The 13,740-nt window shown below is 37.7% G+C and overlaps 2 protein-coding genes across 2 annotated transcripts; both read left to right on the forward strand.

Moving 5' to 3' along the window:
- Positions 1-7,687: 7,687 nt before the first annotated feature.
- Positions 7,688-8,275, forward strand: LOC110781815 (pectinesterase inhibitor 11-like). The gene has a single exon (XM_021985865.2). It carries the CDS (start codon positions 7,688-7,690, stop codon positions 8,273-8,275), a length of 588 nt encoding a protein of 195 aa, XP_021841557.1.
- A 3,975-nt stretch (positions 8,276-12,250) lies between these two features.
- On the forward strand, positions 12,251-12,952 carry LOC130465608 (uncharacterized). Its single transcript, XM_056834439.1, has one exon. The coding sequence runs from the start codon at positions 12,251-12,253 to the stop codon at positions 12,950-12,952; it is 702 nt and encodes a 233-aa protein (XP_056690417.1).
- Positions 12,953-13,740: the final 788 nt, after the last annotated feature.

Here is a 13,740-nt window from a genome sequence, read left to right on the forward strand (position 1 = left end):
CTACCCAGCAGAACAATAGATCTTTGGCTTTGACTAAAAAGCTTCCATCAGCTAACTTTAACATGGTTGTTAAGCATCTGAAATATTCATGACTTTGAAATATTCGAGTTAAAGTTGATTGGTTATCCTTATTTGAGTTCTAAAATGATTGTTAAGCATCTGAAATATTCATGACTTTGACTGTGGAGACAGGACTTGATCCTAGATTAAAGTGCAGACCTGGAGCTCAGTGGTGACAGCACAGGATACTCATCCATGTCAACATAGTTCTTGTTCATGGCAGCCATCACTAGTTTATCGCACTCCACGTATTAATCCTACTGCACTTAACACTCCAACTTGCACTAATTTGAGATTTGATAAATCAGTTGATGAATCATTATTGGTATTTGCAGGTCTATAGAGAAAAGTCTGGTCCTATGGCTGCATTTATCAAGCACAAAACAGAAGCACAACCTTCAGAAAATCATCACGCGGAGCAACTTCCAGAAAGGCAACCTCCAGAATTGCAACTCTCTGGAGAACAATGTGCCGAAAGGCAACAGCGCACACTGACTTTTGGAAAGAACTTGCAAAACACTGATGATCATAATGCAGTCCATCCAATGAGTAAGGTTCAACAGAAAGGTCAGCAACACAGAAACAACCAACCTGATAAACAGTCAGTCCGGTTACAGAAGAAGCAGCAACAAAAGGCATATTGTCGTCCAGGGTCATTGTCTGCATTCCGTGAGTTACGGAAAAAACAATCAGGAAATGTGATTCGCGACTATGAATTAGAAATTCCTTCCAACCATGAAGTGGCATATGAATGTGAGGTTACATCCACTACTACAAATGAACAAGGGCTTGAAATTGTACCACAACTTAGGGATGCTAAAAATGTAGTAATGGATGGTAGGACCGCAACTTTACGTGAAAATGAATCTCAACAAACAAATGAAATCCCCATCGAAGGTATGATTCAGTTTATATATATGTATTATATGTATATGCCCTGATTAGTATAGTAGCTACTGCATTGTAAATAAGAAGCGCCCATATCCTTGTAACTTTTACATTGATACTACTTCCTTTTATCCTTATATTAGCTCCTACAATCAAGAAGCGTCGTGGGCCGACAAAATTGGTGAAGGTACATGCCCGTACAATGGACGAACGCCCTTACCTTATTCTGAATAAGTTTGGGAAGCCAGTAGGGCCTGATGATGAAATTGTTGAAGAATTTACTCGATTTTTGGGAACTGTGGCTAAAAATTCAGAGTTAGCCCCTCTTAATTTTGTTAATTGGCCAAGTCTTCCCACACATGATAACATATGGGAATATGTCAAGGTTTGTTTCTCACTGAAATAATCATCTATCCCTACTAAGCAGTTCGGCTGAAATTCTACTACTTATGCATATATTTTTCTGGTTTAGGAGAAATACTTGGTACCTGAAGAAGGAAGAAAGTGGGTAATGGAAACTGTTAACTATACGTGGCGTGTCCATAAAAGTAGAATGAAACAGAAATATTACTATGCATTTGATACTGACGAAGAAAGACTGGAAAACGCTCCGAAAACCATTCCAAAAACACATTTCGAAGATCTCTTGAACTACTGGAATTTAACGACGACTAAGGTACTGTAAGGCTTTTCATTTTCCTTCTACTAATTTTATTTTGGTAAGCATGTCATTAGTCATTATATTATTTCTGCTTTTCATTTAAACTCTCAGTTCAGTTGCATACTTTCTTGCATATAACATGAGTTAAGGGGGAAAATAACCAATTTCGTAGGAAGAAAGTGAGACCAACAAAAGGAATCGTCAAATGCTCCAGGATATGCACACAATGGGTCCCAAATCATATGCCTTGTTACGTCATAAATTGGCAAGTATTTTTGTAACTCATTTTCACTAAAATCTTAAGTTGGCAGTTATGTTATCTACTTCTATGTTGACATGGTCGAATTCATTGAACTATATAAGCATCTAATATCATATCAATATTTTAATAGCAACAAGAGGACCCGAATAAGCAAGAACCTTCCCAAGAAAAGGTCTACAAAGCATCCAGGTCAAGAAATCCTAAGAAGACATACAAAACAAGTTTCGAGAAAACGAAAGATAATATTGTGAGTTTATCTTATTATATCCTTACTTCCGTGAATAGCTATGCTATGTGTAAACTTATAATGCTTCATGGCCAGGTACAAATGGAGGCGTTACTGTCTCAAGAACATGAAGGACAGAAAAATGCAGATCCCTACTACGAAGTGATAAAAAAAGCCGAGCACAATGGACGTGTACGTCTTTTTGGGAAAGCTGTGACCAAGAGTGATTTAAAGAATAGAGGCAAAGCTTCAGGATATACAATTCCTGAAGAGTTCCTACAAAGCATCCAAGCAATGTTAATTAAACAATTTCAAGAAGCTAATCCTGGAATGAATCTCGTGGTTCCTGGATCCTCTACTGGATCTATTCCAAGGGAGTCAACTAGTGATAGGTCACAAGTTAACGAAGAGCGAAGTGGGGAACAGTCTTCTGCTGGGACACAACTAGAAAATCAGGTAAACTTTTTCCCATATCTTTCTCTGGTTAGATTCTGGTTCTGGTTCCTTCATAGCCTAACCATTCATGATGAGATAGTTAACATTCGTAATAATTAGCTATTGACACTTGTGTTGATTCTTGTGTTGCCTCTCGTTATGTTTAATAGGAAATTTTGATTTAAAAGGATCATGTCTATTATTTACAAATCATTATTAGGCTAATCTCCAGTAGGCTGCCTAGAGGTATTAAAACTATCAAATAGGAATCATCCGGTTCTACAAAATCTGGGCTTATATAAAATTTCTTCTTATCAGAAATGTTAACTGGAAACCACTAACTCCCCCTCCATGAAAACATAGATGCGGGGCTGCAATACAGTAAATCTATTTGAATTTAGATTCTCCATGAATCGCCTCTCTTTTCTCTCCCCCATGGTGGCTCCTTTTGTCCTCCTTGGATCTGGCAGTCCTCGGTCTTGTAGTTGATCTTGTTGATGGCTACCCCTACCCCTGTGTCTTCCTTTTCCTTTCTCTTGTCACCTTCTCCAATTTATACTGTTGCAACTTTCAGTTTTTAATGGCCAGCTTTCAGTTACTAGTTACTATAGTTCATCTCCCCAATTTACCCCTTAGCAGTTGTTTGACAGCAGTTATGCTGACTGTGATAGGGTGAAGGTGTAAATTTCTATTTCATCGAGTTAGCTGTGATGGTTTCGGGGTTGGAGGCATTTATATATTAACGTTGGTCAACTTGCAACAGAGAAGTAATTTATACCATTGATATACATAGTACACCTGAGTTAGATGTTAACTTTAGTTTAGGGTGCCTATTATAATTAAGAAAAACACTAAGATGCTTCACCGAATCAGGTCAAACCTAAACAGAAATTTCAGTTATCAAATGTTTATACAAAACCAAATTTGGCAGTCACCTAGTCTGTTAGACCTTTTCCTCTTGGACACTTGCTGATAGTGATACCACAACTTTTCCATTTGGTAAAATTGGCTGCTGAAAGGTTGCAAATTCTTTTGGGGTACATATTCTAACGTAGTGTTCAGATAAGAAAAATTCACAATCCCGATTTAAATTTGAACTCTGTATCGAGTTATAATGAGAAAATAACATATTAGATTCATCGTGGCATAAAAAAGGTTCCTGAAATAATCATATGTTAAACTTTTTTACAATATAATCATAGAGAGAAAGAAACATACAGACCTCTAGAATGACTAGGGGATCGTCCAGCTTCCCTCAACACTTTCTCTAACACCAGAATTCAGTAGTGTACAGATACATTTTCTTCGTCCCAATAAAAAATTCACCCTAAACCTTCACTGCATTGTTACTAAAATAGGGGTTAGTTGAACTATGCAACAACTAAATATCAAACAAAAATAATTGTGCTACTAGGTCAAAAGAGTACCAAGAAACCAACCTGCATTGTTCAGTAGGCTGGTTTGTTGCATATGGTTGGTCTGCAATGGTTTACAATCAGTTTTATTGTAGAGTTGGTGTTGCTGCTTCTGTCTCCTTCAGTCTTGTTAGTGCAGTTGCTTGTATGTTTGTTGCTGCTGGTCTGTTGGTTTTCTGGTGTGAGGGCTTGTTGCTGCTCTATTGTGTGCAGGTTGTGTGTGCTATTGCAGGCTGTGGGTGCCTCGGCTGCAGTTGGTGCTTTGTTTTTTTGTTTTGTTTTGGGTTGCGGTTTGTGCACCCTAGTCCTGGTTGTTGGTTCTTTGTTTGGATTTTGGTAATAAAATTTGCTATTTTACAAAAAAGAAAAAGAAAAAGAGTAGCAAGAAAACAACTCCTCATAATTGAGGTCAAAATAATGGAAATATGTGTTCTGTTATGACCCTTTTTGATATTTAATGGAAAGGTTTATGTTCTATTATTTGAGACTTTTGAATCTTGCTCATTACTTTCCTTATATTTTAATCTACAGGTTGTTGAAGAACAAATGAATTGAATTAGATATGGAGGAAGTATAACTTTTTTGGTGGTGCATGTATCTCACATTTGTAATTAGTTGGCCGTTTTGATGTATGTATGTGTGATCTTAGCTACGTAAGAAACTTGTAATACGTTATTATTTTTTGGGAACGTGTGATACGTTTTATCTTTTGGAATACTTATATAAGTACTAGCAAAGTACTTAATTATAATTAATATCATTTGTAGATATTCATGTGATTGGAAAAGTATATATATATATGGTCTCATTGAAAATGTAAATTTCATCCTCTTGGATTTTGTTATTTTAGGTATTTGTCCAAATTACAATTGCAGGCAATATTCCATTTACAAAATGATACGAGCTCTAATAATGTAGTACACCCGTTGCATTTTCCAAAAACAGTTGTCCCTAAATCTATGGCAACGGTCAAAAGTAAATGGCGGTAATTGTCAATGACTGTTGCATTAGGTGTTTATGACCATTACAATACATGTAAAGCAACGGTTCTTGTAAAAATGTTTTAGCCGTTGCAATAGGGTTAAAGGGGCGTTGTCATAGAGCTGATGCAACGGTCTACCTTGCTTGTCAATGAACCGTTGCATTAGCTGTAGTAAACCGTTGCAATATATCTAAAGCAACGGCAGCAACTGCAACGGTTAGGGGACCGTTGCAATACGTCTAATGCAACGGTTATTTGGCCAATTGCAACGGTTATGCGGCGTTGCATATTCTCGTTTATGTTGTAGTGTGTTTAAAGTTATACGTTACATTTTTATTTATATGTAATATTAATTTAATTTCATATTTATTTGTTTGTTAAAATTAATAATTGTGTTTGTAGATGTATTTAAAGTGTAGTATATGTAAAAGTAAAAAAGTAGGTAAGAGAAACAAATGACCTTGAGTCAAGATTGTAGAAGAAAAATGAGAGATTTAAGTAAGTAGTATGTCAAGTTAGTGGAATATGAGGTGAAAGAAGGAGAAGTATGAGAGAGAAATTATTTGTCATTTGACCGAAGGTCAAGGATGCACATGGTCTAAGGGTAAACCGGGTACTAACACCAAAAAAAAATTCCCTATTCTATAAGTGTGTAGATTATTTTAATAATCCAAGACGGACACCAAAAATGAATTTACTAAAATAACATCACCTTTTCACTTATATAATAGAGATAGATATATAAAGGGAATTTTTTTAAGAGACTTCGAATGCCCACATAAAATTTCCACGTCATCAAATATAACTAATATTTCAGTTTTATTAAAAAAAATAAAAAGATAATGTTTCAGATTTGAGATTTATTTGAGTTAAAAAATAAATGTCACATAGCAATACGTGACGCATAGAGTAATCAACCACATATGGAAAATTTACTTTGAAAAAAAAAACAATAGCCGCATAGAGCTAGTATAACTATTTAAGTGATAAAACACTGTAAGTTTATCGTCATGCATATAAACTTTGAAATTTTTGGAGAATCGGTTTGGATTTATGCCTGGGAGATCGATTATGGAGGTCATTCATCTTATAAGGCAACTAATGCAGAATTATGGGGATAAGAAGAAGAATTTACATATGGTTTTCATTGATTTGGAGAAGGCGTATGATAAGGTACCAAGGGAAATTCTTTGGTGGGAATTAAGTAGGAAAAGAATTCCGAGAAAGTATATTGATATCATCAAGGACATGTATGAAGGAGTTAGTACGAGTGTGAGAACTAGTGTTGGTAAGACTGAAGAATTCCCCATTACGATTAGAGTGCATCAAGGTTCCGCACTTAGCCCGTTTCTTTTTGCTATAGTCATGGACGAATTGACGAGGTCAATCCAAGATGGTATACCCTAGTGCATGATGGTTGCAGATGATATTGTGTTGATGGATGAAACAAAAAAAGGAGTTGAAAATAAGTTTGAGTTATGGAGACAAACTTTGGAATCTCGAGGTTTTAGGCTGAGTAGAAACAAGACGGAATATATGGAGTGTAAGTTTAGTAGAGTCCAAGATAGAGAGACAGGGGCGATTACCTTAGATGTGAAAACTGTCCAAGGATCTGAAATGTTCCGTTATTTAGAATCTATTATCCAAAGGATGGAGAATTGGATGGCGATGTGACCCATATAATCAAAGCAGGTTGGTTGAAGTGGAAAGGTGCCACGGGTTCCTATGTGATTCATGTATGCCCCAAAGATTGAAGGGAAAATTTTACCGCACGGCAATTCGACTGGCTTTGGTATACGGCACGGAATGCTGGGCATTAAAACATTGTCACGTACACAAGATGAATGTGGCGAAGATGCGCATGTTACGTTGGATGTGTGGGCATACGAGAAAGGATCGTTTGAGAAATGAGATTATTAGGAAGAAAGTAGAGGTTTCACCGATTGAGTTTAAGATGGTTTGTTTTTCAACTTTAATATATACTCCGTATATGGATAATCTTTGAACTTTTATACAGCCATTGGCTTATATAATGAACGGTAGTCGTCATTGTAGACTCGCACTGCGGCGCTGTCATACTCATTGTCAATGATTATAAAAACAATCATTATTCTAATTATTGCTTAAAGTTGAAAAACAATCTCATAAAAAAAATGAATTTAATCCGTGTATCGCACGGGTTTTAAATCTAGTTATAAATTAACCTGTGCAGTGCACAAGCTTAAATCTAGTATACCAATGATGTTTTGGCCTAGTGGTTAAGACTGGGGGTCTGTGTACAATAGGTCTCAGGTTCGAATCCCCCACCCCATTTGTAATTTATATTGTCCGTGTGGCTCATTCACATAAAAAAAACAAGCTTAAAGCTAGTATAAGTATAAAGTAATTAATTTTCATAGAAGTATAATTATGCGCTGTTTACACATTGTAGGTACATAGAGGTTTTGTGTCTCTAAACCTCTCCCCTTAATCGCAAGCAAACAATAATTCAAGTGTAATTAAATCTTTTAATTGAATTTTCCTTTGTTTCAACAACTCGGACAAATCAATCTGTAATCAAAACTCCCGATAAAAAGAGTTCAGCTCGTACACAACGTGCAATATTCAACTTATGTATTAAGTTATTGAGTAACTTTAGAATTCCAATTCCTCTAAAATCCATACCCCATCAGAAACTATATTATATATATATGGGTTCATGCAACCAATTATTCCCACCAAAACAATTCTGTTTGCGTTGAGAAAACAAACAAAAACAATGGCTCGTCAATTATTCAGTCTGTTAGCCGCGACAATACTTTTGTTCCTCTCAATCTCTCCCCTTACCTTAGCAGCAGACTCTCCGGCCGCCACCGCTTACATCCAAAAGACTTGCAACGACGCCACTTACGACACCCTTTGCTTGGATACCCTCCTCCCCAACGCCGCAGACATCAACGGCAACCCCAAAAGTGCCACCCGTGTGGCCATCCAGGCCACCATAGCTAAGGTCCAATCTGTGTCAAGTAGTTTCGTAAACCTATCTGAACACCCAGAAGAATGGACTAACGAAGTGAAGTCTCTTCATCGTTGTGGTACTACAATTGCTGCCTCGGTCACACACTTGTTGGATGCATATGAGTTGATGACCCACTTGGGTGGCGGAGGAAAGGCTGTGAAGGTGTTGAAGAGACAAAGCATGGCCAACAGCGTAACTTCTGTGCTTAACGCTCTGAATACTTGCGTGGGTCATCTTGAGACTTCGAGTGCTACTGGGAAAGAGATTAGAAGAGCTCAAGAGGCTATGGAACCACTTGCTGAACTTGCTACTAATGCTGTTGATCTTATTAAACACATGCCGTTTTAAGTATAATATAATAATTAGATTTAATTACATAGTTTTTTAATTCCTAATAAATAATAAGATTGATTGCAGACTTGTTGCATTCGTTATTTTTCGTTTGTTTAGTCGATCATAGATGTAAGCATGATTAATAAATAAAATTTATGATATATAGATAATAAATAAAATTTATGATATTAATGCTATATATCGCTTTTTGGTTTCGCTTTTTTTTTTTTTTCTTTTTTTTCTTTCACCGTCGAGACCTCCTTAGTTAAGGAGCAAGAGACCATTAACCACTCATGCCAACCTCAATTGATTTCGCTTAGAAACAACAGACTTAAGTTAGCAACAATATTTGGAAGGACTATATTATTTTGCTCTTTTACTTATGCACATATATTCTTTTGGTGCACCATGCTCTATGTGTACCACGGTCCATAATCCACGGATTGAAATATTTATAACGCAACGTAACATGTAGTGTCATCGAGTCGTACGTACGGAGTTCCGTAGCTTTAATTGGTTTTGTTATACACAACCAGTTAGCTAGAATCCATGGCCGTCTCCGGGGATAAAATTACATGATGGCCGGGCCTATTTATACGATTGAATTACTACCTAATTTTATTTACTTGATCTAATAATTTTTCATTTACGTTAAAAAGCTCTAATTTTTAAATAACTACATTTTAGCCCGTGCGATTCACGGATTCTATTAAATTGTTAGGTTAATATAAAACTCCTATTATAAATGCAATATTTTTAGATTAGGTTAGTGTTTGGTTTTAAATTGAATTTCATTTCATTTTAAATAATTTTTTTAATTATTAGAGTGTTTGATTTTGGATGGAGTTGTATATATTAGTAATTAGTTAATTAAAATATCTACATGGCACCTAATTATTTAGGTGCACTCAATTTAGAAATCTTACTTTTCATTGGCCGAAATCATTAGATTTCCTACGTGACGCTCTAATATTGGATTAGTATTTGATTATAGACATAATTTTATTTTAGATTAGTGTTTGATTTTGGATTGAATTTTATTTTAGATTTATTTTTTAATTATTTGATTATTTGATTTTGTATGGAGTTGTATTGTAACGCCCCGACTTTTCGATGCATTCAATCGTTAAGAAAGAGGATTTGATTGAATATCGAGGAGTCAAAGAATTTGGACCAAAATAACAAATGAAAGTCGATCGGTTTTTTTTCATTCCTGAAGAAGTTTATATCTTAGCCGGATCTTCGTCCATAATGGTACGCAACAATAGTATCATTAATTGGAGTAGATACGTGGATCACTTTAAATACAAGAAGCTCCTTAATTACCGGCGATATACCGTACTTTACTGATCATTAGCAGCGGAACCATGCATAAAATAATCCTGGGACCTGTGGGTTATGGGCCCACAAATAAAATAATCCTTAATAATATTCCATAAATATAATATAATATTCCCAAAATAAATATAAACCAATATTCTTAAAATAATCTCAATAACAAGATTTCCATAAAAAATAATTTCTCATCTCAAAATCTCCATAATACTGACTCCAGTAATAACTCTCCTCTTGAGAAACTCTAACTCCAGTAACAACGACACAGATGCTCTCTTCCCAAGTCAATTCTGGAAAGGACTTTTCTCTCTACATGGAACTAAGTTCATATTGCCTTCTGTAGGGATGTCAGTGGGGCGGGTTTCGTGGGGGGAGACCCGCCCCGTATCCGCCACAAATAGGCGGGGATGGGCATAGGTTTGGCGGGTGATGGGAAATGGATGGGTATAAAAGTCGTACCCGTCATGGGTGATGGGGAGAGTGTGGATTTTATGTTGAACCCGCCCTATCCCCGCCTGCCCCACCCGCCCCATCCCCATCCGCTCCGCTCCATCCCCACTCACCCGCTTCATACTCTTCATGGGTGATGAGGCGAGTATTAATTTATTTGTATGTAGGTGATAATATGAATTTAGGTGAGGGTTTCAAGTTTTTTTGTTTGGATTGTTACGGGAAGTACTTTTTTCTCGATTATATATGTTAGTTTACTTCCTCCGTCCCGGAATACTCGACCCGGTTTGACCGGCACAGAGTTTAAGGGACTTGAATTGACTTATTTAATTTAATAGGTAGTAGTTGATAGTGGGGTATTATTTTAATGTAGTTAGTGGGAGGTGGGTTAAGAGGTGGGGTTGGGGGAGAGTAGGGGTTGAATTTTTAATTATTTTTTGTATGGAGTAGGGGGTAGGTGGGTTAATAGGGGTAGAGTGAGAAATAATATAATATTGTTAGAATATTTACATTTTTAGAAACAGGTCAAGTATTAAGGGACGGCCCGATAAGGAAAACAGGTCAAGTATTCCGGGACGGAGGGAGTAGGTCATAAGGTGTTTTTTTAACGTTAATTTTTCATTACTCCGTATATATGGAAAATGTTTGTTGAATAAGAAAAATTAGGAGGGTATTGGCGCAGGTATGGCACGGGGGTGAGATGGGGATGGATACCCAGGTGGGTAGTGGGACATGGATGGATTTTAGTTTATACCTGTTGAGGCTGGGATGGGGATGAATTTTGTACCCGCCATGGGTGGTGGGGCGGGAACGGGGATGAAGATTTTAGGTGGGGATGGGATGGACGGACCTACATCCGCATCCACTCCCGCGCCATTGACATCCCTAGCCTTCTGTTTACCATCCATAGACATATGGTCAAACTCATGTGGTCTATAGATGCTTAAAGAGACTTATCTTAGATGCATTTGGGGAGAGAAACCTAAAGAGTGGTGTATGGGGTTGCCTCTCAATGGCGGTATAACACCCACTTGCACTCATCCATTCAGCTCGCCCTTATGAAGTGGTGTATAATCAACCACCACCACTGCATCTACCCTAACTGGTGAATCCACCATTGAAGTTGTGGACAGAAGCCTTGTGAGGAGAGAAAGTACGCTTACACTCATTAAGTTTCATTTACCAAGAGCACAAGCAAGGATGAAGACTCAAGGGGACAAGCACATATCTGATAGGAGTTTCAGTATTGGTGATTGGGTTCTTCTCAATTTAACCCTATAGACAGACCTCAGATCAGTCTATGAGTAACCAGAAACTGACTCCAAAATACTTTGATCTCTTTCAGATATAAGCCTCCCCCTATATTATATGTCTATCTTCCCGGTCCCGAAGACAGTCATTGATAATATGATAAAACTGCAAAGAAAATTTCTGTGGAGTGGCAACATGGACAAAAACACAATTGCATTGGTGGCCTGGAGTATTTTAGAACTCCCCAAAAACATGGGAGGCCTAAATATTGGTAGTTTACTGCATAGAAACTTATCTCTGTTATTCAAATGGGTTTGGAATTACTTCAAAAGCCCATCATCTTTATGGAGGAATTTGATTCAGGAAAAGTACAAATACCCTCAAAATCTCACCTTGAGAGATCTCTCAATCCCGAAATCAGGAGGCCCATGGAAATTCATTTGTGCATCCCTTCTCCGGCACTCCACGGCGAAACAAATAATGATGAATGGTGTCCGAGTAAACATTGGGGATGGCTCCTCCACCCTCTTTTGGCACGATGTATGGATTGAAAACATACCCCTCAAAAGGAAATTTCGCAGCCTATTCCTCCTGGCGGTCGAACCAAATGGTTCAATTGCATCATATTCTCACTGGGACGGACTAAAATGGGTCTGGTCTTTCTCATGGACCCGTGTGCTACGCATTAGAGACGAAGAGGAAAAGAAAGAGTTGCTACTCCTTCTACAGCGTGCCTGCCCCTCATTTGCTCGCAAGGACTCACTTGTATGGGTTCATGACAAAAATGGTCGTTTTTCGACTAAATCCTTTGCGCTTCAGCTAGCTAAATCATCTACCACACCTCACTGTGATGCAATCAAAGGACTATGACGCGGCCTAGTCCCACACCGAATTGAACTCTTCGTATGGACAACATTGCTTGGTAAAATCAACACCAAGAGTAAACTGGTAAGAATGGGAATAATACCACCCTCAGAAAGTATTTGTGTCCTATGCAATTCAGACATCGAAGACCACAATCACCTCCTACTCCACTGCCAATTCTCCAACCAGCTATGGACACTTTGGCTCGACATATGGAACCTCAAATGGTCCCTCCCCCTCCACATTAGGGAAGCTTTTGATCAATGGAGTACCCCCCATAATAGTCCCTTCTTCAAAAAAGTATGGCTGGCAGCCTTCTTCATCATTACATGGACAATATGGAAGGAAAGGAACTCCCGCATCTTCAATAATGCCGCAAACTCCATCTCCCACCTTCATGAGATGGTGCTTCTTCGCCTAGGATGGTGGATCACAGGTTGGAAAGATCAGTTCCCTTACTCCCCAACTGATGTTCAAAGAAACCCTTCTTGTCTCTTATGGGGTGGACAACTCTGCAATAAAATCACACGAGTTATTCCAGTTTCACGAGCATCATGGATTGCTCCTCTTCAAAACTGCCTTAAATGGAATGTAGATGCCTCAGCTATGCAAAACTCCTCAAGGTCTGCAATTGGTGGAGTACTTCGTGACCACAACGGCAACTTCATTTGCTTATTTTCTTTGCCCATTCCAGTCATGGAGATCAATAGTGCAGAAGTATTGGCAATTCACAGGGCCATCTCAATCACCCTAGCAAGCCCCCGCATCAAAAAACTCACATACAATCATTGAATCTGACTCAGCTAATGCCGTATCATGGTGCAATGCTGAATATGGAGGACCATGGAACCTGAATTTTCACATAAATTTCATCAGAAACATGCGACTAAGAGGGCTAGAAATCACCATCGTTCACAAGGGTAGAGCCTCAAATATGATTGCAGATGCCATGGCGAAGCAAGGCCTCACTAGACATGATGAATTTTTAGCTTGGTTATAACTGCCTCAACCATGTAATGGCCTTCTGGCTTTTTGTATAATTTGCACCCTGCATTATTAATACAATAAAGCTACAATTATCAAAAAAAAAGATATAAGCTAAAATTGGCAAGGTGGCTTACAAACTTAAACTACCTAGCCACAGTCAAATACATAATGTATTTAATGTCTCACAACTAAAAATGTTCCATGGAACTTTACCATTTGCTACACATATTCCAACCTGAGGTTATACTGGAAACAAGGCTCATGTCCAGTAACTGGTTCCATGAAAATGACAATCATGAAGCCAGTTAAGAAAATGGCAGAAGCATTTTGAAACTAGATTTCTAGCTTTCCCTATCCCTTGATTATTTGCAGAGACTTGAGACTAGTCCTTTGTATGGGGGCTGGCATGTTAAGAGTCAATATAGAACAGTCAACATAAGTCATCATTGACTTAGTTTGTTACTTTTAGCAAACATGTTAGAAACTTGTAACTGAATTTTACAATTCTGTTTTGCTATCCTTTGGATCCTTTGATTGTAAACAACTTGATTACCTTATAAATACTCTAAGATCAAATTTGTACAAATTTAAGA

The sequence above is a fragment of the Spinacia oleracea genome, chromosome 1 (assembly GCF_020520425.1).
Source record: "Spinacia oleracea cultivar Varoflay chromosome 1, BTI_SOV_V1, whole genome shotgun sequence".
NCBI classification, from domain to species: domain Eukaryota; kingdom Viridiplantae; phylum Streptophyta; class Magnoliopsida; order Caryophyllales; family Amaranthaceae; genus Spinacia; species Spinacia oleracea.